We start from the raw sequence: 27,622 nt of genomic DNA, 5'->3' as shown, positions 1-27,622 counted from the left end.
GGATCTGGATCAGACACTGGTAAAGGTGAGCTGTTGAGATCAAAGAGAAGGAAGCCTAACTGCCATGGAGCTAGTAGACTGAGGGTAATGAGCAGTAGCGATGGAGTACACGGCCAGATATGGCAGCAGCCCGTGGTGGCGGTGGGTCCAGAGTGGGTCTGGCTAGACAGTGGTGATGGCTGTAGCAGGGGAAGGCATAGGAGCAGTGCGATGCCGTGGGCGGCTCCCGCCATTGCTGCTGCTGCTCGGCCTGGCGGTGTTCTTGCTGGTGTTTATATGCTTGTTGAAGGTGTCTCCAGTCATAGAAGAAATGAGCGACCACAAGGATGCAGAGAGGCTTGTTGGGACACAGAATAATGTATTAGTGCTGTATTCTAGGTCTGCTGCAGTTGAAAGCTCCTTCAGGTTACTGTCCAGTGTGACCCAGGAGGTGAAAGGAGAACATACTTTAAGCTCATTAGAACTTCTCTCTGAAGAAAACAAAATCCCAATTTCAAGAAAGCAGATGAGAAGAAAGGTGATCAGCCCCCAGAAGCTGAAAAGCCCAAGATAAAATTGAAGAAGGGGTATGTGTATGAGTTCAGAGACAAGTTATTTGGACTGTATGAAAACTTCATTTGTAAAAAGGTTGTGATGACTGTTAAAAACAGAAGACATGAAATGTTAAGAAGAAGAAAAAAAAAAGGAAGGAATTGTAGAGGAATGAAGCTGGGTTAATTAACATTGATAATACACAGCTGTGGGCTGGCTTCAGGGCGGTGGGTTGGCTGATGTGGATAAGGTGCAGCTGTGGCTGGTCCCTGCTAAGTAGCTAAATAGCTCTAAGGGGTATGAAGGGTAGCCAACGAAGAGAGTCCTGGAAGAAGCAGAGGGAGGAGAAGGATGCAGCAGAGGGACTGGCCTGAAGAGTATGAAGGAACAGCACAAACAGTAGATGGACCTTTGAGACCTTGTGGGGGATTGGTGGCCCTGCTGGGGCAAGGCATGCTAACTACTTATTGAAGTTAACTTGGTATGTGATGGTAACAACCTTGTTGCAGCCAGCTGGTTTGCTAGTGTTGCGACAGGTAAGTAGGCAATCTCTTTTGTTTAGTCCTGCACACACATGCAGTGGAATGTCAGTACTGGTCAACTTACCAAAGCCATGCACTTAGCAAAGATTTGGAAATACTTTTTTGAGGTATGGTGAGTTATTCTTCCCTTTTCTACATTTTCTGTTTGACAGCTGTTATATGTGATGCTGCTGCCTCACATGTAGCGTTGAGTGAGCATGGTGAACAGATGGATCTGTAGTAGGCTGCTCTCCTTGGTGTTTGCTGTTCAACTACCCAGTATAACAGAGGTGTGCCTACATTCCCCAAGGCCAAGTGTGTGTGTCGATCTGCTTGTGATCAGTCTTCAGTAGACAGCAGACAATGTGGGCAACCCGAGTGGTGGTTAGTAGTACCGTTGCTGATAGCTACCTGTTCATGTTGCCCTATTCTGATTTTGCTCTGTGCATGCAGTACCTCTATGCGATCACTTGGATCATGCCCAGAATACTTCCATCTCCTGCCAGATGCTCAGAATGCTTCTTTTGCTCATCAAGTGTGCCCTCCAGGCAAACAACTGCCAAAGCCTCAGTGATTCCTCTGTCCTTGACTCTAAGGAAACGAGAAATTTGGGTCAGTCAAAGCTCTACTCATTGAGATTTTTGAAAGCCATAACTGAAGTTAGCAAGTAGAATATTGTTGTAAAGGCTTGCTGCTTATATTTTTCCTAGGAATTTGAGCCCTTCTTTCTGGTAACATGCATGTATTGTGAAGGTGGTACTTGAAATAATCTGCATTGTTAATAAGCATACGGACAGTCATTTGGAGAAAACCGATGTCTAGATATGTTGTCCACATATATGCAGACAACCTTCATAATTTGCTTTCATGTAGCACTTTTTGACAATAAATAGTAATATTTTGCTCAAAGAAGGGAATCCTAAGGTAGGAATAAATGAAAAATGTGATGTGCTCCCCAATATACTATATATATCACACAGAGAATGAGGAAAAATGGATAATAGTATCTGATTCCTGCTGTGGTTAGGACATGTATAACTTTTTTCGCTTAGACATTCACTGTTTCATTGTAGACAGAAGCAGAACAGCTTGAATATGCTTCAGGTCCTGGTAAGTTCTTTCCAGGATCACTTCTCTTCCATGAGAAAAGTGTTTTCACACAGGTAGTGTGTCATCTCTTGTTCTAATTGGTGATTTTTTAATGTAATTCTATATATATCCTAAATATGCTTTTAATTAGCGTCATTTATGTTTATCATTGTGATTTATGTGCACAGCAGTATGCTTGTGTTACTTCTCTATAATAGCATAAATGGTTTTGCATAGGGAGCTTGTAAAGACACCATTCACTGTTGCTTGTTCTTTTTCTGTGGATGCGTTTTTCAGTAGCATCCTCAATGTATGAACATAACAATGTTAAACTAGAAAATAGTCTATCTATGGCTTGTGTAGTATTTGAGTATCCTAAGAATACTAATTGAATGTTGCCACATTTCTGTGAAGTTGAAGACTATTATATTCACTTTACAGATGGGGAAACTGAGGCATGGAGAGCTTATGTGAATTACCTAAAGTCACTTAGCAGATCTAAGACAGTACAGGTCATTAATATAGGATTACTTTTAATCTCTGCAACAGCATAGCTGTTATCGTTACATGAAAATGGTTGTAGAGTAGTGTCAGTGTATGTTCAGATATTAATCTCTACAGATCCATTTACCTACAAAACTGTTTCAAGCCAAATTTAAAATACGTCTCTACTTCAGGCAAAGCTGTTGCTTTCTTTGCAGTAAAACCTAATCTAGATGTTTCAAAGTAAACTTGTTTGCCAAGGCATTGCTGTAATTAGTACATCTACACTATGATTTTCACTTACCAAAGGAGCATCGTATTGGATTTAAATACTTTTTTTTAACTTATGTTTGCTCACTCTGAAACAATTACAAGGTGGGCTTAGATTCCAAAGGTACACATGAAAAAATCACAGTATCTGATAGATTGTTTTTACCTATCAAATCAATATTTGCAAGCAAGAGAGAAAAAATATCCTTGAGGAAGAGTTGGAAGAGCATTACAAGTACTGATTTAGGAAATATATTTTTGTGGATATATGTATTTTTTACTTTCCTATTATGTTGGGAAAATAATTGGTTTGTAATGTCAGTTTTAGAAGAAAAATTAGTTATTCATGTCTATCTAAAAAGGTCTTTTCTCTGCACTTCATTATTCTCAGTAGTATGAAACACATCTTACTTAATTTTAAGAGCATTTGTTAACAGATTCTAAAAGAAACTTAACTGTCATTTCAGTTTATATCATTCCTGTGGTAATCTGGTATCCTTGAAAAATTATAACAATACCAGATGTTTCCAGGAAAGAAAAAAGGATTTTCCCCAAAATATCCTGCAGTCAGGTGTGAGTATGTCTGGGATAAGGCAATGAAAGAAATATCTGAGTTTTGGAAAGATGTAATTGAAGAAGGGAAATTAACCTTTATTTTCCTCTTAATTTGTCTTATTTTTGGCTTGTATTTCTTTTTTAATACATTTCTTACAAGGATCAACACTTTTTAAATTTGGGGAATGAAAAGGAGAAGTTCCTAGAGGGTGGTAATATCACTGTAGTAGACTTTTTTTAGTCCCCTTTCAAAGAAAAGGGAAACCTAATATGAGATAAATCTCACTTAATGTTAGAGGTCAGTCACACAGACATTTGTATTTGAGCTGCTCTACTAAACTTTTTATAGTTAACAGATAAATCATTTATTAGAAAAGCCTGATTATCTGAACTGTTTCAAGTATTTGTCTTGGGGTAGAGATGAATGGTGTTCTAGAAATACTAATTTCTTTCCACTCACTAAAAGAACAAACAAATTTAATTGGAGACTAATTCAAATGTAGACATGGAAGCTGGATGAGATTAATCTTACAGATTCTCTATAATCTTATACAAGATTGCAACTTGCCAATTAAAAATATAGGAACATTGAAAAATATGTCCTGTATACTGAAAACATTAACAAACTGCTAAAATATAGCAGCTTAAAAAAAAGGCAGGAAATGGAAGTTTGATCAGTCTGTCCCCTCTGTACTAAGTGCTATAAATTTTACAATATAAATATTTTAAAAGAATTGCAAAATTATCTGCTGGAACATTAATTTGTCTTTCCTAGCTTTTATTTTGTAACTTGTAGAATTCTTTTTAGGGAAGGGGCTATATTTTAATGTATTAAGCGAGCTTTAACTTAAAAGTTGGGGATCTTTAAACTCTTGGGGAAATTTTTCAGTAACTTCTTATAAAAGCTTAATTCAACTCTTCTATATTCAGTTCATTGCTATTTGAAAAGCTTTGAATAATGGTTTAACTGCTTGTTATATATTACTTTTATATTTAAAGATGCTTTGCTGTAGCTGCGCTACAGATATTAAAGTGCATATTTGACTTGAAGCTTAAGCAATCTTTAGATTTAAAGTACTTGAGAACATACTTCAATTGAAAAGGGCATAAGGAAGTATTTAAATACATTGAAGTAAACCCAAACAACAACATAATTTTAATGCCAATATCTTACAACAAGTACTTTAATAGGAAGCTACAAATGCTAACAAGCAACTTAAACTTAGCAAAATCTATTTGTATTCAATACACAAGTTGTTCAGGATACAAACATTAGTTACAAAAATGCAGAAGAGGATCGTATTGATGTTTTTAACACTGCTGTGAAAAAGATGCTGAAAATTCAGCTAAGAAAGGCCAAAAAAATAACTTAAAGTGAAGGCAATGGAGAAGGCTGTACAGTATTACTATCGAGTCTATTAATGAAGCTGATGAATTAGTAAAGAAATTGGCAGTAGTCAATCGAGGGAAACCAGCAATAAACAAAAGAAGTCCTGCAGAAATGGAAGAAACTGAAGAAGCTGCAGCACCATCTCAAAAAAAAGATCTTAAACTATGAAGAAAAGGATTAGCAGAGAGAAAGAAGTGTAATGGTTATGGGGTTTCAGCAAGCAAGTTAAAAGAAAAAGATCTCATTCAGGAGCAAGGGGAGTTGGATAAACCTAAGGAATTAGTTCTTACAATTGAAAAGACTCCAAGACTTGCAACTTGTCCATCTGAACACACAAATATGCAGTATTCTAAACATACTAGTGAGGCGCCAACATCACTGTTATTTGGTAAAATGCTGCAAAGGTCAACAGCAGCAAGAACAAACAGAAAATAAGTTTTTGTGTGTTCCTTTTTTTTTTTACATTTGTTTGTGGTATTTTAAGGCAGGAGGAATTGATGGAAAATCCAACTATTTCCAGTTAAGATTTATTTTTCAGGAATAATCATTATAAATTGCAATATCACTATTAAGCATATTCATTATCCTTGGAGACCTGTCTGTTGGTTGATGGGCAGAAATAGCCCCGAACTGGAGGGGGAACACAGACATTATGCTCTTATCTGCTTGTGCAGAAGCCTGGGGTGCTTGTAATAACAGCAATACCCCACTGTGCAGAGATCCCATTCTGAAATTGTTGGCTCACATGAACCAGTCAGGCAGACTGAAGTGTTCCACACTTATAATATCATGTTTACCTTTGTTTATCCTTGGTGACTTTTCTACTTGCCTGTCAGTTAATTAAATTCCAGCTCAGTCTTGACCCTGAGGAAATTCAGGATTGAAATGAACTGTGAGCATGTTTCTCAGTGGGACGCAGGAACCAGACTTTAGGAAGGTCTGAATGTGACTGTTTTTCTGCATTTGACCCAAGTCTCACAGAGAAGTGGCCCATACAATGTAACTGGTGTTGGTAATGAATGCAGATTTGGATATTCTGAGGGTTTGGGAAATCACCAGATAGCCCACAGTGGTCTTGCCCCAGTTGGCACCACTGCCTGCTGGTGAAAGTCAAGGACTGTGGAAGCTTCATGGGATTTTCCTTCCCAGTGTGCAAGTATTCTCCCTATCCAAATTACACTTGCTGCTGAGTCATTTGAGATATAGCAAGCTATAATGAGTCTTCTGGGACTCAAAACCTCAGAACAGAAGGAAGCTTACTGTAGTGTTCATGACTCAGCCCGATGCCAGAAACTTAGGGTTAGGCCACTGGTAAGTATCTCTTCCTATTACTGCAGTTTTAGTAGCGCTGGTTCTTCCAGGATGTCCCTAACTGTCCTCATAGTAATGGCTTAGATGGCCCTTTCTGGAGGTTTAGTCTGGCCCAGAGGTAGGAGGTGATGAACTAGGACATGTACTCGTAAGTGAGCAACAGTCACCGAGGACACGTCAAGCAAAACCCCCTGGCATGAAGACTACTGGCATGTTCATGTGTTGTGCATGAGGCAAATGAGTGGTGAACGTGGTGCATATTTATGTGTATGGGGACAGGGTGTATTCCCTTTCCTAGGAAGTATGAACACAGCCAGCGTACTGTGAAGGATTCTAGTCTTAAATGTAGTCTCCTCAGTTGGCCCAGGGACCACAGTTTGTTCTTCACTGTGAATGACAAAGATAGTACCAATATAATTTAAATTACCATGGCCATGCTCTTACCGACTCTTTCATTACCAGTATGGCTTCATTTTAGGTAATACTCCAGTTAAAAAATATAATTTCTTTCAAAATTGTTCAGTGTTGCTAAGAAAAGTTATACTGGAAGCAGACTATTTTTTCTCAACTTTATCACATTTCTCCTTAAAACATCAAGAGAAGTTACTACCCAAGTTTTTAAATATACAAGAATTTCACCCAAACTAATCTCAGAAAGACAAGAGAAAACTGCTGCATCTGCATGCTAGTTCTTTGGCTTTTACGGGACTGATCCATACAATAATTTCAATCTCATGTATAAAGATGGATAAATGTTATTATCCACTTGCTGCAGATGAAATGTGATAAAAAGAGGTGATGATTTTGCCAGGATCTCATAGGTAGCACTTTAGGTTCTGCCAGGAAAGTACATTATGTCAGTATAATTTACAGCATCGCTAATGATTGTTCTGAGTTATGTCAGCATTCAGCAGCTCTTTTCTTTCTTCCATCTCTGAATAGAAAGCCTTGTATTTCAGTCATGTAAATTCTAAATCCATCCAGCTTTCTAGCAGGTTTCCCTCATAGTCTTGAAAAAAATAGTGCTTTTAAAGGAGAATGGGAGGACATACTTGTACTTGTCGTTTTCTGAAGAGCAATCATACATTTCTAAGACTCCCTTTTTTTTTTTGGGCTAATACAGTTTCAAGAATCAACCATGATAACTCCCTTTGTTTTACAGTAAATAGAAACTCAGTACAGGAAAAACTGATCAAATTAGTCCAGCTACAGCAAGGAGGATGTATTTTTCTGGTGTTTTTTTAGTCGGAAGGAGCTAGATGGTAAGGTTTTTCAGTGTGCCTTGGAGACTAGTCAGAGTTCAGTGCAGTAGTAAAAAGCAGAACCAGCAAAGTTTTCTTTTTTTAAAATATAGGTCACTTCAGACCATAGCCTTACAAATCATTTGAGTAGTACAACTGAGAAGGCAGGGAACTGTGATGCGCCGGAGGGAATACTGGCTGGAAGTGTATGATATGTTAGAACTTTTGCAATCAGTTTTGATGCTAAATGAAATATATAAGTGAACCTCAGTCCAAATAACAATAAATAATTTTTAGAAGAAATAACTTTAAACTCTGAAGTACTTATTTTCCAAGATGTTGGTGGCCATAGTACCTGATAATTTATACTGCATTTCTTCCCTTCCGATCTTAAAGTCTGTTTTGTGAACTTAATATAGTAATAAAATATTTTGGAAGAAGACATGGAGGCAAATGAGGACAGAGTTTTTTTCAATTCTGTTATACACTGGACAGATTAATTTAGTATTTTTTTATTACTGGACTATTGCTGTGTCAGTGTTCTCTATCTGTTAACAATTAACACTGAGCAGAGCTTCATTCATTGTGAAAACTGTCTTGTTTGTAACCTGAACTGTAGCTGTTTAAACTTGGAGAAATTGATTGCAGTAGAAGGGATTCTTTTGTGCTCTTATCTGTCCTATTCTTATTTCAGTTTTGTCAAATTGCCGAAATTGTAAAATGTTTCACTTCAACATTTCTCATTGTTTAGGGGAATGAAAATACAAACATAAAGGAACTGAATCAAGATAAAAAGATGAACCAAAGTGTTTCTTATATTTCTAAAATAATCTATATGGCTCTTGGGTACTTCTATTTCCCACGTTGGAATATATTAATGAGTTTTGCTTCCCTAAACTATAGTGAAGCAGATAACCCTTTCATAAATTAAAGTTCAGCAGTTGAACACAACATGTTTGACTTTTGGGGACTTGTGCATCAAAAGACTTTCTGTCTTGGACATCAGTTCTTCTGCATGACAGTAGCACAAAGTAGCACAAGGAGTAGTGGAATGTATTTGAGTGTTATATTATTACATTACAGTATTTTGACTTGAGAGCAGTCTACAAGAATCTCGTGAGGCAAGCAAATAAAAACCTAACACAGAACTTGGAATATATAAGATTATCTTGTAAAAGTGTTAAAATATAATCAATAACATATTTTTGGAGTAAAATGCTTTCATGGATGCTAGCTATATGGAAATGATGAATATGATTCTAGAGGGTTTTATGGCAGCAGCCGTATGCTACAGCAAACCTCTAGCATCTCTGGTTTTCTTTGTACAGTGGGATACGACATACTCTCTCCAGCACTGCTGTATGAGAGGTCTCTTTTTTTGTCCAGCACTGCTCCCGTAGTTCAAAACATGCACCTTCTAAGTCCCCACACAAAGATTATATATATTCTGTAATTTTCAAGATATTAAAGATCTTTTTTTTAAATTATCAACTGTCAGCATTTCACTGGTTTGATATTTTTCAGTCTTGAAAAATTTGATGGAAAAAAGTGAAGATGGAACTTAATTTCTGTATTAGGTTCTGTGAATTTGGGGAGTAAATCAAAATGAGAAAAAAGGGGACTATTATTCCATCATGTGTTTAGAAATTAGTTTTAGTAAATTAAATAATTACTTCTGAGCTCTTTAAAAATAGCTCATTAATTTATAGTTTGAATGAGTTTATTCAGGACTTAGGTATGTTAAAATAAGAATATTTAACAATCGATTAATATTGTAATAGTACCAAAAAATATAAGGTAATGCTACTATTTTTCATTTTAGAATGTAACTTTGAAAACCATCTTACTTGAAGAAGAAAGTCTTCCATGGACTTTAAAAAGAAGTAGTGGATGTCAAAGGAAAACCTTAACATTTCTTTTGAGAGAAGGGTGTCTGATTGTAACTAGTACCATTGCACCAAGATTGCCAGAGACCTTGGAATACACTTCCCAAATCCAGTATTTTAATGGTACTGAGCAACATTTCTCTGGGAATTTGTTATACCAATGAACATATTTCTGATGGAGCTGATTATATGAAAATACATTCAGTCACGCTGACACGCAGAAAATGTGAATTTAAAATAACTGTTAAATATAATAGAAGATTAATATTTATGTGTATTAATGTGTTCTGCTATTTAAAAATTTTTGCTGCGTGGGGAATATTTACACAAGTAAAGCTTATATTTTTGCAACAGTTATCAGGTGAGGAGCCTATGCCACAAGTAGAGAATACCCATAATTTACTTAGATCTAGAAAAACAATAATGTAGGATCCCTGTAATAGAAATTACTATTTTCAAAGTGACTTCACAAAACATTATGGGCTATTTTCTGTAGCAGTCAGTTTCCCTTGAATAACTAGATCACGTTGTCTTATATCATCAATACTGGAACTTTCAGGGTTATTAGAAATAAGACACACCTGACCCGGGTGAGGTTTGTGATGCAATTGGTGAAATGACTGTCAGCCTTATGTGCTTATTGTTTATGCACTAAACCATATGGCAACATAAACAAATTTTTTAAATTCTACAAGTTAATGAAATCATCTTCTTTGATATTTAGCCAGGAGAACTGGAGTTCATCCATGTGTGTTTACAGTCTTTTTAGACAGAAAAGGACATTGTTCACTGCTGCACTGATATTTCCATATTGGCAACTAATTTACTTCTTAACCTTTTGCAAACTTGTTCATCCCTGTCCCCTCAGACTTCAGGTTTTGCTTCTGTAAAAAGAGATAATGATTCTGCTGTCTTCAGATACCTTTCCTTGGTTGTGTACCTATTCTCATCTTGCAAATAAGTTTGCTGTAAAGTAATAAAACTTAGTCTTGGTTTTAGGTAAATAAACAACAGAAATATGATATGTATTAATCCTTTTTTGATCTTCAGATTAGCAATAAACATAAACTTGAATGTGTTTTATACTAGTGTTGCTTCAGCTATTTTAAAGCTCCATTACATTAACAGGAGAGAGTGCAGGGGCTTTAATATAAATGATAATAAAAGTTGTAATATGTATTTATATATAAGATATAATAATCCAAAAATAATCCTATTAAATATAAAAATAAATTAAATATAGAACATAGTTCAAAGTAAAATATGTTACTCTTTTTCTGTATCCTAGATTAAGGCCTATGTGTTTTCCTGAAGTAACTTTTTGCTTTTGTCACATTCCCAATGAGATAAAACTTCTCTTAAATGGTGAAAGACTTCCTTTAATAAGTCAAGTAAAATGCAACAGGCACCAACACTTTCACCAGCAAAACCTGACCTGAAAACTGGTAAGTGGAAAGCTAATTGTGTAGGGGCCTGGTAAGAGAACATTAAACATTTCCTGAGGATGTTGAGAGTTTGCCCTCAGTGAAGGTGGGTTTTTTTTGGTTCCCCCCCGCAGTCTTTACTGGAACTTGGCCAACTCCATAAAACCATAAGTTTGTGCCAGTTCCTCATCTATCTGTATAAAATGGCTAATAAAGATGATATAATAAAGGATGAGGTAAGGATATTCTACAGCAAAATCTAAAATCTTAATGTGGGGACAAAACTACTACATCCGTGCTATGCATGCGCTTTCCAAAATGGGCCAAAATGCTGGTACATATTCGTTGCTGAATGAAACTATGGAATGCACGTGCCTGCAGCAAGAAATGCAATAAAGTCTAATTCTGAAGAGTTACAGAAAGTTCACTTCACTCTTTTTAGAAAATACCACGTGCCAGTTTCTAGAGGAAAAGCATTGGGCATTATTTAGATGTTGTCTCTATTGAACGCCTTTCTGAGTAGCTTTTATCTTTACGAAGAGAACAGTTGAGCTTTTGCACAGCATGGCTGCTAAGCTGTCATTAGGTATAGAAGATGTGAAAGACAAAGAAGCTTTTGAAGATAATGAAATGGGTAGAAGTACTGGTAAATGCAGCATAAATGTAGAGATCTGTATTCTATTATTTAGATCCCTGTTTATTTTACTCTAACACCTCATATGAACTTATTCAAGAAGTGTTACTGCTTTAGCAACTCCCAGTCTCAAGATGAAGAAACAGATGTAAGTGAAAGTTACTGGAGACGCCATGAAACACAGAATTATTTTAAGAGGAACTTAAACGCACGTAGGCTAAAAGACTTTACATTATTTGATATATAGATGACAGACTGTCAAACAAATTAAACAAGACTGGGAATACTGGCAGAATGTACAAAATATAAATAAGCATGAAGCTTAACGAAAGAATATGTTATGACGGAACTGTAGAGCTATACAGAAGAACAGGAAGAATATTTATCCACAAACCCATGAAGTTGTGCATGAGCTGGCAAGAAGCTCAGTATTGCTGTTGCTGGTGGTATTTCACTGCTGCTAATTGACTACTGTACATATCTGGCTAATTTAAAACTAGCACAGTTATTTCTTCAACTTGTTAATTATAGTTTATCTAATGTAAGATTTTTTTTTTCAAGGTGTAGATTTATAGATCACATGGATGTCAAATGTGATGTCAAAGAGAACTGGAAGCTGGCGGAAGAATTCAGATGGGATGGTGCTGAGGCAAGGTTGTTATATGAGCAAACTGAAAGTGTATTTATAAGGAGGTTTATAACATTTTATAAGGATTGGAAGGAGGCCGCTTCTGTTTGGACAAATGGGAAGAGGATTTTGAGTAGAGCAGGATCCCAAAATGGCATGTGTGGGTTTTTTTTATTAGGAGCAATGTGAAGGAAAACTTTGAAAGTGTCCTGAGATTATGCACCTGAGGATCCAGAAAGTTAGTTTTTGGAAAGAAAGATATTAGCTCTTTTTCACAAGTTTAGTTGAAGCTGTTAAAACCTTGAAATGACATAACTAAAGAGAAGGACAGATGGAGAATATTACTAGAAGAACAATTAATGATGCTGAGCTTGTCTTGTTAGTCATCAGCAGAGAGACAGCTGAAGATGTGTCAGCTGATGAAATTGCTTGGAGAGAGAACATTAAGATGAGCAAAAGGCTATAAACACTGCTCTGGGGAATGAGAGAGTGGGGAAAGAGTAAAAAGGCTCACAAAGAGATGAACTGAAAGAACAGTCTTGAAAATAACTGGAGCAAAACAACCAATCTTCAAAGCCTAGCGAGTGTAAAATGCCAGGAAGGCAAGAATGATCAATGGTATCAAAAACAGGAAGAAGGCAAAAAAGAAAGAAAAGGTGGGAGGAGAGTGAGATGATGTATGTCAGGGAGCGGCATGACTAGGCTGCTCCACGAGGGAAGGCCATCTAGGAGGTGATGATGACAACAACATGATTGGGGGTGGTATCTTCACTAAGGGCACAATCCCACCGTAGCTGGGCCAGGCAAGCAGAGGGTTATTTTAATTAGGATCATATAACAGTATAGGTCACAAGAGAAGTCCAAAATGATGAGACATGATCTGAAGTCAAGTCAGCATGTCAGGGTCAGAAACAGGGGTGGTAAATGCAACCAGGTTCAGTCAACAGTCCAGTGACTGTCACTCAAATCTATAATGACAAGACAAGTCCAAAGTCAAGCCAGCAGGTCAAGATCAGTGAGGTTATGGCCAGGCAAAGTCATGCCTATAACATAGCTCTGGCAAGGGCCTGAAAGCTCCCACAGCTCCCAAGGCAAGGAGAAGAGACCCTCCTCTCACAACTTACTCACACAGCTCTTCTCACGGCAGTCTGCTCCCCAGGTTACCAAGCTGCATCAAACCAGAGCTGCCCTTGACCACAGGCAGCTGAGCCCCTGAGGGGGGCAACAAGTTGCACTCGGGAGCCAGGTGATTCATACTATTGTATGATTTACGGTGGACTCTGCTGCAGTTAATGAGAATTTTGTGACTGGTTCAATTAGGGTCAGGAAGCCACCCCCAGTCCTATGTCTGACCATAATTCCTTCCATTGTAACGTGCAAGGTGGGAAAATAGGATATTATGACCTAGAGGCTGGAATGAGAATCACAGTTACACTGTGATACAAACAAGAAGATAATCTTTGTTTTGAAGAGCTTAGATCTAAGATATAACACGTTCAGGAGAGCAGGGTTAAGATAATAAAAATGCCACTGTTTTTCATTACCTATGCACTTTTTAATTTTTGTATTATTTAATGTGAGCAAAGGACAGCATTTTCTTTTCAAGGCTTAGCCATTTCTTTTAAAGATTACTCACATATAGGCTAATAATTTATTATATTGTGGATGTTGTTTCCAATATAAAGTAAATTTTAAGCTCAACATCAATCTAGTAAGATGCGGTTTTTAAAAGAAATATATGAATGTAGTTTTCCAACTAATATTTCAGTTGGAAAAAACTGATAGTTGGATAAATCTGATATTTTGTATCTGCTGCAGATACTAGACTAAATGAGCTACCAAATCAGAGAAGACTTCTTGCAATTTTGGAATCAAATCCGAAAGACCCGCAGGAAACGCTGGCTTTGGCAGCTAGCCAAGCAGGCAGCACTAATGGTAAGTACACAGCTGAAGTCTGATACTGTATTATTTATTCACTAACAGTTTTGTGTGTCTGTAGAGTAGAATCACTGAGACATGCATATCTTTCAGGTTTAACAGTACAGGACTAGCTTTTTATAATCACGGAAATTATTTTAGCAAATTTAAATGTTTAGAATTCCTTTGCTTGGGACTTAGGTAAAAAAAAGTAAGAAGGTGAAGGGAATATCTATTATTGCATAGGTGAAAATGGTCATTGACTGAAGTTCTGACACTGGGGAGCTGTACTTTAGTTTGACTGAGTGCTACTTAGGCATTTTTAAAGAAAAGATATTTGAAATAACTCATAAGTTAGGGGTATAATAGTTGAATGTGCATAAAAATATATTTCTAAGCTATGTCTGCAACACTAGATCATCACGATAATCGGAAAATTCTATCAAAGTTGTAAGTCTCAGCAGGCAGGAATTACTTGCTTTTATTCCTTCAGCTGTACAGAGAGCATGTGTTACATAACTGCATTATATCTTATGTGATAATACATAACAGTTTACAGAATGGTTTTGTCCTTCAGTTTACATACTTTTAAAACAACTGTGAGTAATTACCGTGTCTAATATTTAGTATAATGTATTTACTGTGAATATGCAAAAGCAGTTTTTCAACAATCAACACCGTAGCTTAAAATCTTCTATTATAAGAGCTTGTAAAACTTTACATTGAATACTCTATTATTTTCTATAGGGAGGAAGGGATATGAGCTAAAAATGGTTTTAGCTGCAAGTCTGGAAGTGAAATTGAAAGACCTGCAGCAAGTGGAGACTTCTGTGGCAGATCAGCTAAGCATATGTGGCTCAGAGGGTGAGGCCCTGTATGTACATTCATTTATATGTATAAAAATTCTGGCTTTGGTAGACAGTCCTAGGATGGACGCCTAAATATCTACTTTTAAAATGAAAATATTATTATAATTTGTGTCTGACTTGAAATATGTTAGATGATTATGTTTCTTAGTCATAGAAGAAGCATGAGCTAATATTCTGAACTGATCTACACACTATAGAAGATAATTAGACTCAAGAGTCTTCTGCCCTATCAAGATAGGCAAACAAATCAGGAGACTGTAAATTCTTTTTTGATAGATCCCTCAATCTTTTTCTTCCCAATTCAGTACTTAATTAATAAACCTGAAATACAATAGTTAATGATCCAAATATGTATTTAAGTAATTTTAACATTAATCAAATTTACCATAAAGTTCTTAATTAGGTTTTAAAATTTGATTTTGGGATGTTGCAGCCAAGTTCCTTGAAGATCTGTGTTCTAAAGCACAGAAGGCAGAGCTAATTTAGGTAGCCTTTTCTTCTGTGTTCCTTTTGCTGTAGCCATTGCTGTGTTATGCTCTTGTGGTTCTACTGAAGCTGCAGAATATTGCTTGTGGGCTGTATTCGTCTTCTCTATTCAGCTGCAGCTATCTTGTTTTTACAAGCCTCCAAAAAACCAGTGTTATGGTTCAAGGTGTCAGCTGCAATATGTTTTATATTTAAGTACAATTCTTAATAACTACCTGCATTGCTACGTGACTAGTGAAATTGTAATATATAAACTTACTATGGAAATTTGATGATAAAATATTGTAGTTGTAAGAAACCATTTTGGTATAAAATTGTGATAGACTTAAATTCTGAGAATATCTTTGGAAATGATTTAAACTTTGAAAGATTTTCTGAGAGCAGGAAAAACTTGGTTCAGAAAGTTTTTTGTACTAATTTCTATCAGATTTCCAGGTTTTATTAAACTCTAATGGAACTAATGGAATATTTCAGAAAATGGGAAAGAAATATTAAACTTGTAGATTGAAAATTTTGTACTACAACGGCATAGTTAGTGTCCTAGTCTGCATATGCATTAGCTGATTGAAGGGTGTCTCATAAAGATACTGAATAAATGAGCTTGATCAAGGAGCTGTTTGGACAGTTAATATTAATTTATAGTAATCCTTGAAACAGTGAGAAATGTCCAGAAAGCTGTAATGGAGCTATTGTTGTGCTAGTGCTTTAAAAGGATATATGGGATACATCAGCTTAACATTGGATAGAATAATTTAGCAGGGCAATATTAATAGAAAACTAAGGGAAGGAAACATCACTGATGTCATTCATTATTGGTTTATGGAAGATAACATGCAAACTGACATTTTTTTTTGAGTGGTGTTGAAGTTACCCTATTTATTAATAGCAGTTATGGGGTTGGCATAGCTGAGATCTACAAGTCACTAGAGTTTTGCAGAAAGATGTTTTTGTCACAAAATTAGATAAATATGGAATTAACTGTTCTGTCAAATGTATTCCAGCTGAATACTTGTCAGCTTTGTGATGTGTTCTTTACCAATGTAAAATGAAAACAGGTTGTTACCTTAATTTTAATTTTCTACCTCAAAAGGAATTAATTGAGGAAATTCTGATGGCCAGCGTTATATAGAAGATTGAATTCTGTGCAAAAGTCAGACCTTACCTACTTTGGCACTTAAGATGTTTCATGAAGAACTGAGGTGCCTAAGCCAAAGACAGCAGCTCAGCAGAAGCTGAATGTGTTAAATTACCTTGTTATAGAGTATCATGCCTTCCTCGGTTTTCAACTGTCCAAAAGATTTCTAGGTTTCTGACTGCACAGTGATCCAGTTTCAACAAGGAATGGGGTCCAATAAAACCCTGTTATTTGTTGGTATCCTTCAACTGCTGAACTGTGTTATACTTGCCCACACACAGGGAGGGCTCTGTGCTCTGGATCCTGTATGGATGAAGATGCTACTGAAAGGCAATAATCGACATAAAACTTTATTTTTACTATTTCTTATTTGCTGACTGCATATAATGCTTCAGACAGGAGCATAATCACATTTTAGTTTGGGGATTAAACTGATTGGCACTTGGTTCATTTCACTAAAACACCAGTTCTTATAGAAAGTTACATGTATTTGGATGCTTCCAAATTATAGGTGGTTTACAAAATCCCAGCGTCTATAAACTACATCTAAATGGCGAGATTTTCTGTTCTGGCAATCAAATTCACATGAAAGAACAGAATATGAAGGAGTGGACTGGCAGTGTTTTCCTAGTCATGTACTAGTACTGCTAAGTGCGAGCATATTTTTTTCTGATGTATTAGACTAAAGTGAAGTGTCTCGTTCTGCCAGGTCTCTCCTGCAACAGCTCCCAGAACTCTTGACATACACGGATTTCCTATTGCTGTTTGAGAGATTTATGGAAAAGCGGTCTAGGTTCTACATCAGTGGAGAGTCCTGAAATAAAAAGAATTTGTTACTCCCTGTTCTGGGTGGAATGATGTTTTGCTGTGCCTGTTAGAGCAACACAAAGTAGCAGGCCAGACAATCTTACTGAAATAAGTCTTTTTTTTTGAATCAGATTTTGAAATAGTAATGTAATTTACTTCTAATTATTGCTACAAAGTATTTCTCTTGTGATAGAAGAGAAAATGCAGGAGGTAACAGAAGAAAGCTTTTGCTTACCAACTTGGAATCAAACTGGAAAGGTCTGCAACAAGCTCAGGCACTTGCAGCTAGCCAATTTTGTGGCATGAATAGTAAATACAAAAAAATTATAAAGGTTTCTAACCTTTCTGGATCCGATTGAAGGTTTACATAATTCAGTGCCCTCTCTCCATCTGTGTTTAAAAACAGATGTGTAGAGAAGAGTTTATCATTCTTCCCAGAATAATCTCCAATTTCAAGCTAAGCCATAGTTGCTATGTTCTGTAGCTAATATCCCATGATGAATTCTTTTTTGAATTTATCTATTAGTTTTAAATCCGTGGTATCCACAGCATGTCAAAGTATTCCACAACTTAATTGTGGGTTATGGGAAGAAGTACCTTATGTTTGTTTTGAGCATGAAACTATCTTTGTCCGATCACTCTGGTCTTCCCCTATTCACTTTCTCCATTGTCTCTCATGACAGGTCACTATGGTATCCTCACTAAGTTGTCTTTTCCAGGCTGAAAACCCCTTTGTATTTAATCATTCCCTGTACAGAAACTGGTATGCAACTTTTGTTATCTTTGTCATCCTCCTCAGTGTCTTTTCCAGTTTTATTGTATCTTTGCTGAGAAGGCTGAGACTGAAGTGATATTCAAGATTTAGTCACACCACTCTTTTTTTTTTTTTTTTTTTTTTGACAGTGTATTCTGTTTTGCTTTTTACTCTTTTTCTAGTAATCCCTAGTTATTCTGTATGTTTTGCTGAACTGTTCCTGAGCATTAAGGTGATGGTCTGTACCTTATTTCCTGAGTATACAACAGGTAGTTTGTCACAAACAGAACTTGTCACTGAATATATACAGGTATGGTTGATTTTTACCGTTTCCCTTGGTTTAAATGCATGAATGTGATTTTCTGAGGGGAGAGCAGTGGATGTTATCTTGACTTTAGTAAGGCTTTTGACACTGTTTCCCGTTTCTTCATTGCAGACAAGGTGATGAAGTGTATGTTTGATAATTGGACAGTGAGGTGGATTGAAAACTGGCTGAAGGGCCAGGCTGAGAAGGTTGTGATCAGCAGCACAACGTCTAGTTGGAGGCCAATCACTGATGGCGTATCCCACGTTTGATATTGGGCCCTTTACAGTTTAACATCTTCTATAATGACCTGGATGATGGGTCAGAGTGCATCCTCAGCAAGTTTGCAGATGATACAAAACTGGCAGGAGCAGCTGGCACACCATGTGGTCGTGCTGCAATTCAGAGGGACCCAGGCAGACTGGCAACTGGGCAGAGAGGAGCCTTGTGACATTCGGTGAAGTGCCAAGACCTGCACCTGGGGAGGGATAACCCCAGGCAGCAGCACACACTGGGGTGCAACCATCTGGAAAGCAGCTCTGCAGAGGAGGACCTTGTTGGTCCTGGTGGACAGCAAGCCAGCTATGAGCCCCCATGGCAAAGGCGGCTAATGGTATCCTGTACTGCGTTGCGAGGAGTGTGGCCAGCAGGTCAAAGACTCTGTCAATGACATCTCTCAAATTAGAAAACTGGTAATTAATTCCTAAGCTGTGTTTTCTATCTTCTGTCTTTAATAGTTACGTGTTCTTTTGAAGATTTTCTTCACATGCCCTGGAAATTTCTTTAAGGGTCTTTGATGAAAAGCATTGCTGAAAGGCTTTGGAAATCCAGCTGTATGAAACGATCTCTCCTTGTCTGCATGTTACTGACTTCCTCAAAGAAGTCTAGATTTGTGAGAGATGACCTCCCTCTGTCTGTGTTGACTCTTCCACAATATGTCATGTGTCCACATATTAGAAACATCTGGATAACTCTTCTGTATTTTTTTTTTTTTAACTCCCAGAGGGCCTCTTAAAAATTGAGACAGTATGTTAGCCATTTTCCATTCATATGGCAGTAAGATCCGGCACTCGACTTTGAGTTCCTTAAGCCTTCTTAAATGATTAACATTGACTCTTGGCAGTTTGCTGCTACTCCTTTTGTTGATTTATCTCTAAAATATTTTGTTGGCACTTCAGTTTGAATAATTTCACTGGTATTTGTCCCACGATGGGGAATTTCAGGTTGGATATCTCATGGAATATAGAAACAAAGAATGAGTTATATATTCTGTTATTTCTCTATTCCAATTGTCCTTATTATATCTCAGTGTCAGGTTTCTTGTTCCGATGTATTTATTAGTTTTTATGCCTTCTGTGAGGCACTAAATCCCCTTTAGCATACTTCTAATGTTTCTATTCTTTTTTATTTTCTTCATTTAAATGCAATTCAGCTTTTCCAAGGACATCTTTCTTTGATCAGCTTCTTTCACTGGCTGTTTACAGTCCTTCTGTTTGTGTGATCTTTCAAAAGTCTTTCTTGAACAGGTTCTGTGCTGCCCAAATAATTTGGTGCCTCCCTCCAAATATGTTTATAGCTACTCCTTTGAGTTTATTTTCTATACTTTCCCTCTTTGAAATTAGGCACTAATGTAGCAGATGGTTTGGTTTTTATCAGTCTTGCAATTATAATCTCTTATCAGCTATCATCCGTTCAGAGTTCCTGATACATCTACTGTGGTATGTCAGCACCCTCATTAAAAACCCAGGAATTCTATCCCTCACCCCATCTTACTTCTTAGACTACCACTTGTTTAGAAGAATGGGTGCATTTGATCTGCCTTGCCGTCTGCTGACGCCTTTTTTTTAATAAAGGACTCTGAAGTAGGCCTTGATTCTGAGTCTGTGCTACTTACACAGAAAAAAACATGACTGGGTGACTGATTGTCCTTAGGGCTGTGCTTTGGTTAGGAAATACTTCTCGAATAAAATCTATGGCACTTCAGACACACACTTTTTGTTGTTGGTTTTTTTTTAACTTGTCTTTGCCCTGTGCTAACAGTAAAGGTAAATAAAATAAGAAAAAATACATAGTTCATTCATCTTCAGTTTTTTTAACAACATAGTCACTTTTTCTAATGAAATGCAATGATTTGATTAATCTATATTGAGTGTTCTGTATTGTCATGATAGTGTCGTCGAGGAAGTACAAACATTTCCATGTTCTGTATCCCAGTTTTCATTTTATAGAGCTTGTCTGTAATTATTTTTTTTTTTTTAAGATATACACAAATATCATCCACTTTCTATAAGAAAGCTCATATTGAGGTCATCGGGAAGGGATAAATTTTGATTGCTGAAAAGAAGAACATCTGAAGAGCTTGTGAAAGTTGAGAATAGGACAACAAACCAGTTAGTCACAGACAGATTCACTGGTAATTACAAAGTAACATAGTAAAAGGATATGAAAGCAAATGTGTAGATGGAAGAGCATGGGTGACTTAAGGAAAACAGACGGATTTCCCTTTCTTTCGTATGTGCTCCAGCTCCTCCTTGGCCTGTCTACCCTTCCTCTGTGCATGTCTTCCATACCTCAGGTGTTCCCCTGATCACTCGCATTCATTCCTTGCTCTGAAACTTTGCTTCTCCACAGTCACCCTGTTACACACTGGCCAGCACACCTTGCTGCCAGCAGCGCCGTGTACTAGTTCTGTTCTCTCCTTTGGTTCACAGTGTCCTCAGGAAGCAGAGAGCAAAAGAAAAAAACAGGCTGTGCTCAACAGATGTATTCTAAGCTGATTCACGATCCCTTTTATATAAGAAGAATCATCTATGCTTTCATCTGCATGTTGACTCATTCTTTGCAGTGAGACATCTTTAACTGGTAAGGAATATCTTGGTAAGAAGATGCAGCTTGGAACATTCAAATAGCAAAAAAAGATATGCATGTAAAAGAATATTCAAGTTTGCTGTGCAAGATGTTGATAATGGAAGTCTTACTCTTTAAATGACTTAAAAGTGAGATTAAATTTTAAGTGTGTATCAGTGTCTGCTTTGGAAATCCTAATTGAGTATGTAAAATTAGGCAAGGAACCAAGAGTGAGATTTCACATAGCAAAGAATCTACAATATCTTAATATTAATTAATTACTACAAAATCTTAAATCTCTTGTGGATAAAAATACTTGGTTTATGTTTTGTGTAATGGAGTGTTAACGCAAGGTGAGAAAGTTGGTACAGCTATCCTATGAAGAATAAACAAATACAATATTTATGATAATTTTCCATTGACAAGGAGTATTTGACTTTTAGTTCTCTGTATTTTAGAAGCTATTTCTTACATTTATCTGTATGAATTTCATAGTTTACTGTTATGTTCTTTTAAAAAATTCTGCTTTCAAAATTAATTTAAAATTAATGATCAGCCCAAATGTCCTCAAGTTATTTAAAATTATACCCTACAGTGTTTTTTCTAGCCGCAATTTACCCCTTTTAATGAGATCGAGGCTAATGTATTTATTATCGTTAATGAGCATTCGCTTTAGTTACTTTGCAGCGCTCTGTCTTCTGGTACTTGTGTTCAGTTGCTTATAAATATTTTCCTTCTGCTAGATAACTGCTTTGGCAGCAATTCTGATTTTTCAGAAAGAAGAACAGAAGTGCTTGGAAAACACCCTCTAAATAGTAGAGCTTCATAGCTAGAGCATACTCCTTCACTGCTTCTACTTGATCAATGCCAAAACTTCAGTAAATGAGTGTTTTACTTAAAAAAAGTTGGGGTCCCCCCCCCTTCATGTTCTGTGCTTCTCTTAGAATAAAGTTGTATTTGTTATGGAAAAGAAAAAAATGGTCATATTGTGCAATTGTGCTGAAAAGGAAAGAAAAACATCAGAATCCCAAGGGAAGTATATATTTATCAGCCTAGCTTCCCTTCTGTGTAGGTGCTCAAGACTGCTAAGAGGCTGTTTCAGTTTGTGCTCTGGACTAGGCTTCAAGCAGCCTCACGGTAGTTTAAGGCAAGAGGCTGAACACACCGCAGTGAAGCTATTCATGGATGTTAAACTACGTGATTACAGAGAATTATTTTCTTTAGCTGACTTGTACTTTTGCTGTTATAGTTTCAATTCAGGAAAGAAACTTTGTTTTATTAACAACTGCCATAAAGAAATAATCAGGGAAATTGATGGATTAAGGATAACTAGACTATGGTTATATTCTGTATATTAACTGTAATTCTTTTAAAACAGATATACTATTGGGATCTTATACCTGGCTTGTGTGGGATCGGAGTCTTTTGAGTCTGTGCATCTGTTGGTATTTGTGTAAGAGTTCACTGCTTCACCAACTTGCAGAACTCAGGGTAAGTAGCTGAGGTCAGTATTTATAAGCCAGGAAGGATTCATAACTAATTCTGTTTTCCAGCACTTAAATTTTACCATCTTTGAACTACACCATCTCTCTTAGATAGAGCATCCAATCCTGCTTTGAAGCAAATCATACATTCTGTGACACTTGTAGTATCTTGAATCTGATACTGTAGGATGCCAGCTGTTCTCTCTCATTTAAGCAACTGCTCGCTTAGAGATATTAAGCAGCTTCCATCTGGCTGGAAGTGGCTACTGGAAACCCAGTTTAAACAAGGGTTTGGAAAAAAAAAAAAAAGCTCTCCTTAACAGGCCAGTTGAATTCAAGACCTTCAGGAACATCTCTGTGAAAAGCCACAAAAGCATTTTGAAACCAGACTCACTAAGGAAACTATAGAACATGTAACATAGATGAGTGGACAGAACCAGGTTAATGCACATGTAATTAAAAATATGCTGGATTCAGGACTGGTTATGCTGTATCGGGATCAGGGTTCCCAAAGGTCAGCATCCTGCCATGTGTGACATGAATTCCAGTTAGTTCAGGATTCCAGTGTTCTGTGCAGTCTGGGAAAGACTGATCTGAAAGGGACCGATACAATCTGAAACAGAAATTTGGGATTAATCTTTCTAGAATATTGAAAAACTAACAGCCATAAAATTCAGAAATTATCCTGTTTAAGCTGCCTTTTCTCTGATGAAGACAGTTTGCATGGACAAGCAATACAGAATGTGTTTAGGGAAATTTCTGAATCTTTTCTTATGGAGCAATTGAAAATCCTCAGCAGCGCTGGGGAATTGACCAAAGCAGTAGGAAGGGAGGCAAGTACTCAAGAGTCCAAAACAGAGTTGCCTCCTTCACGGCCACAGTCACGTTGCAGTTCTGTTAAGTCGGTATCAGAAGGAACAATGAACTGTACATACAGGTGCGGCTCTTACGGTTTCTTATGTTGTGATCGGGTTTGGCAGCATTCTCAGGCTGTTGTGGTTCCTCCAGTTGGAAAGGCAGTACAAGAAAGAGCATTCGTGATGCAAGGACTAATCCAGAGCAGTACTGCGGACTTTGTTATGAAGGACAGCAGGCTAAATTATTGCACAGCTTCTTCCCCTCTGTAAGCTTGCTCTCATTTGCACCAACTGCTGCTAGATCCCATAGCCCAAGAGCAGCAAGGATGCAGCAGCTCAGTGTCCCCAGGCCCAGCCCCCAGTTACCTTCCTCCCAGTAAGCTTCCTCCCAGCAAGCATGCGCAGACAGCCCCTGTCTCCCCGAACACGTACACAGTACCTACACGCACACAGAGATATGAACAGGAGCAAAGGCCTCCTCCCCTTTACCTTTCCAGCTGATCTGAATGAAGGTCCATCAGTGGGAAACAGACACCTCTACAGTGCCCACCAAGCCCGCAGCTGGGCTGACGCTCAGGGTATCCAGCAGCTGCCCCTGGATCTCCACGCTCCCGTGCTGCCCCCTGCATCTACCCAGCGGCTGCTGCACCACCCCCTTGCACACACACAGACCCCCACCCCACCCGACGGTGGGCCCTCCAGCAAGTGGCCTTAGACAAGCAAGTTCACCTCATAGCTGCCCCTTGGATCCCTTTGTCTCCGGTTGCTTCCCTCAGAGAGATGGAGAGCCCAGGCTCTCTGTCAATGCCCCCACCCCACCCCACCCCGGAAACCAGGCTCCTTCTGCCCTCAGATGAAGGTTGAAAGGGACTTTTGGAACAGATCCCCGTAGCTTCTCAGTATAACCTGATACACCAACAGTTAGAGAGAAAAAAAGAAAAGACTCATACAGATTCCATGAATATACTTCAGGAATGTATTTAATTACAAGGTGGGTTTGATAATCTATCCAGAACATTATACACTTAAAAAAATTTGGAAGACTTTATTTTGCTACAAAATGCAGTAATATTTCCAATTTGTTTTGTGTTGTGAAACAACATTAACCGAAGAGCCCTTTTGCTGGAACAGTTGTTGAACTACGTACTACTTTAGCACACGTGCCAACAAAAGCCTGGGGGCTTTACACCAGCGGGCAACGTACGCAACACGGAGCGTTGTGCTGCACCCTGGCCTTTGTGAATTTTATACAACAGCCAACATTTGTTACCCAAGCTCGCTTCTGCTTAACTTTTCTCAGACTTGACCTAAAGGACATACTTGGCATTATTAAAATGTCTATTACCTCTTGCCCAAACAGACACAGTTCTCAGATTTTTGGATAGTATCAACTTCTATAAGATAAAGAGACGAGATTTAAGTATTTTAAGGTACTTTTATTTAATAAATAACTTCAGTAATAGCACTGTAAAAAGTGAACATCTGTTAAAATAAAAAGGCACTTAAAACAAGAATATGACTATGATGCAGTTTGAATGGTCAGAGGCAAATATACATGGCACATGTCAAGAATGATGTGCGACTCATGTCACATGACAAACTATGCAATCTTAGCTACAGGGTAAAGGCAAATTTACAGCTAAGACTGCTCAAAAAGAGAGAGAGAAAAAAGCTCATGTTGATACAAAAATATTACAAAAAGAATTGCAACCAAATATGTTAAAAAGATTAGAAGGGTGACAAAGCACCAGGCTTTAAACCAAGGAAACATTACAGAATAAAGACACAGTATCACGTAAGGCCCTTATGTGTTCTGAGGACGTCCTGGTAAGGTACTTATGCATGATACCGCCACCCAGGGCTTGAATTTACAAAGAAAAACCAAGCAAAGTTACCAGTCAGCAACTTCTTCAGTAATGGCACATGTTTTAAAGCTATTTTTCCCTTCTTAACATTCTTCTCAAACCCTTTCATTTTAACCATAACCTGGCAATAAGCAACTTACAAATTAAAAATAAGTATGCGCACACATTTCAGTCTTTTACACTGCTCGCTTCCAACTTACTCAACTTACCAGATACTTAATCATAGGTCTAGCAAATAGAAGACTGATTAACCACCAGCTCCATGCTACATGAGTTTAATTATATCTGCAAACTCAAGCCCTGATTTCCCTGTAAAGCTAAAAAGTTTAATACTAAATGGCTAGGCAGAGCCCTCATGCTGATTGTTTTAACCATTTCCCTCCCAGTCATGCCACAGCAGTATCGCACCTTGCAGAAGACCTAGATTCACAGCATGGGAGTGGAAAAGGTCAAAAAGGCACCAAGTGACCTTAGCTGACTAGGCTACACAGTCTCAAGGTTTTTTTTTTTTTTGTCAGACCTCTGGCACCGATTACTTTTATTTGAAAAAAAAATAAAAAATTACATATGGTATATTTTCACACAGGAAAACAAACCTATATGTAATGAATTAGTAAAATCACTGCAGTTTGCCCTAAATCTATTTTACTGTGACTACAAAATCGCTATGCTGCATACAGTGTGTGAAGTTATACAAGCAGTGTTCATTTTCCCTCATATTTAGGATTGACCACAGTTGTCACTGCACTCTTGTAAATAGGATTTTCACCCTAGAAAGAGAAAAATAATTGTATTAATATTTAAAGAGATGAAAAAAGCACTGTGTTTGTGAGAAGTGTAAAAGTAGCTTAAGAAATTACCCATTAATGTTTTGTTTGTACACACAAACAGCTTAAGTCAAACTAGTTTTCCCTCTAGCAACTTGAGCATGCTCACAGCTAATAAAGCAAAGGGTTAGGGCACGATCCTGTTCAGTTTACACCACAGATTTCCTTCACGGGAACTGAACCTTGTGTGGTCTGAACCATCAAATCAGGGGTCTGCAGCCCATGATACTTTTTTTTAAAGAACGGAATTGTAAACATTGTTTGAAACTGACCACGGAGCACATTCTGCTATAATAAACATTTAAACAGCTCATCTTGTATTATAATTTACTTATAAATTAACAAAGTGGAAAGGCTTGTACTATTCTGATAATACACATTGAATGTTTATACTGAACATTCAGTACTCATCATTCTCATTTTATTCCTGCAGGTTCACCCCCAAACCCCGTATATATAAAATACACATATAAAATGAAGAACCTTCTTCTGTACTGGTGCAAATGCTGTAATAAAAACATTTTTTCTACTGATACGAGAAATGACTACAGAACAACTGCTTACATCTCTCCTGTTGAGATCTGAAAAACTTTAAAGCTTATTTTAAGCTTCCTTTGTTCCCAGATTTTCTTTTATCTCAGTAAATCTTACTCCATTTATGGCATCTGTGCACATCTAAGATAAACAGCTTGAACTCAAAAATAGTATTTTATGCTATTATAATTAATATTGATACTATTAACATTAATTCAGAATTAATAGATACATCTTAGTAGGAAAAAAAGACTACCCACTAGGACTCTACCAATACAGCCTGGATCTGCAGTACCGTGCTCTTATCATGTGATGAACTTGAACATAAGTAAACCTAAATAAAATGTTGTTTACCAATATAAAGCTTTCCTGCGCACACACAAATAATTCCTGAGGAAATTCAGTACAGTGCAGATGTCAGCCTGAATGCAGTTCTGGCCAGAACTCTATCTGGCCTTCAATAGCAGTAAGGGAATCTCTCTCCCTTTGAAGTTCCCCCCAGTCTGAGATGGCCTATATAAACATCCTATATAACCATATTAATTTAATTCTACTTATTAAATTTCACAGCATTTAAAATTTTTCAGGTTAAACCGATTTTTTTTCTACAGTCAATTAAAGGAAAACTTCCCCCTAAACACACGAACACCAGGTGTGTCTGTTTTTAGCATCATAAACCTGGAAAATCAACCGCAAGTACCACAGAGCATGCCAAAAGGTGCCAAGGCAAGCAAGAAACCAACTTGGTGTGAGACTTCAGTCACAGTTCCTGGGAAGTTTGGTTCCTTCTGTTTGCAAGACCTGGTACAGGGCAGGTAACTGGTCTACCCCAACAACAAGAGCTGCTGCTAAGGGAGACCATACTTAGCTGTCGTACTGCCTTTCTGTCACAGTCCCTTTCACAGAAAAAGGGTGTTTGTCCTTAAAGCCAGCTTCTCTACACGCAAAGAGCAATGAGGCATGTCAATCCTGC

At 37.4% G+C, this 27,622-nt stretch overlaps 1 protein-coding gene and 1 long non-coding RNA gene across 6 annotated transcripts in view; one reads left to right on the top strand and one right to left on the bottom strand.

Annotated features, from left to right (window-relative positions):
• The first annotated feature begins 841 nt into the window (after positions 1-841).
• On the top strand, positions 842-26,669 carry LOC129735886 (uncharacterized). 3 transcript variants are annotated; one of them, XR_008731810.1, is made up of 7 exons: positions 1,826-2,215; positions 10,566-10,722; positions 13,782-13,898; positions 17,861-18,927; positions 20,947-21,097; positions 22,461-22,573; positions 26,549-26,669. It is a non-coding gene; the product is annotated as an uncharacterized LOC129735886 (long non-coding RNA). The 3 variants fall into 3 exon arrangements; XR_008731809.1 differs by having other exon boundaries at positions 1,815-2,215; positions 13,782-18,927; XR_008731811.1 differs by lacking the exons at positions 1,826-2,215; positions 10,566-10,722 and adding an exon at positions 842-1,067 and having other exon boundaries at positions 13,782-18,927.
• Positions 24,386-27,622, bottom strand: part of ITGB1 (integrin subunit beta 1) — a 45,216-nt gene continuing 41,979 nt past the window's right edge. For all 3 annotated transcript variants that reach the window (XM_055707717.1, XM_055707718.1, XM_027809780.2), the window contains exon 16: positions 24,386-26,058. In XM_055707717.1, the coding sequence (XP_055563692.1) occupies positions 25,993-26,058 (66 nt within the window). In that variant the 3' untranslated portion in view covers positions 24,386-25,992. The remainder of the gene's footprint in view (positions 26,059-27,622) is intronic.

The sequence above is a fragment of the Falco cherrug genome, chromosome 4 (genome assembly GCF_023634085.1).
Source record: "Falco cherrug isolate bFalChe1 chromosome 4, bFalChe1.pri, whole genome shotgun sequence".
In the NCBI taxonomy this organism is placed as follows: domain Eukaryota; kingdom Metazoa; phylum Chordata; class Aves; order Falconiformes; family Falconidae; genus Falco; species Falco cherrug.
This window is presented reverse-complemented; position numbering and strand designations above follow the sequence as displayed.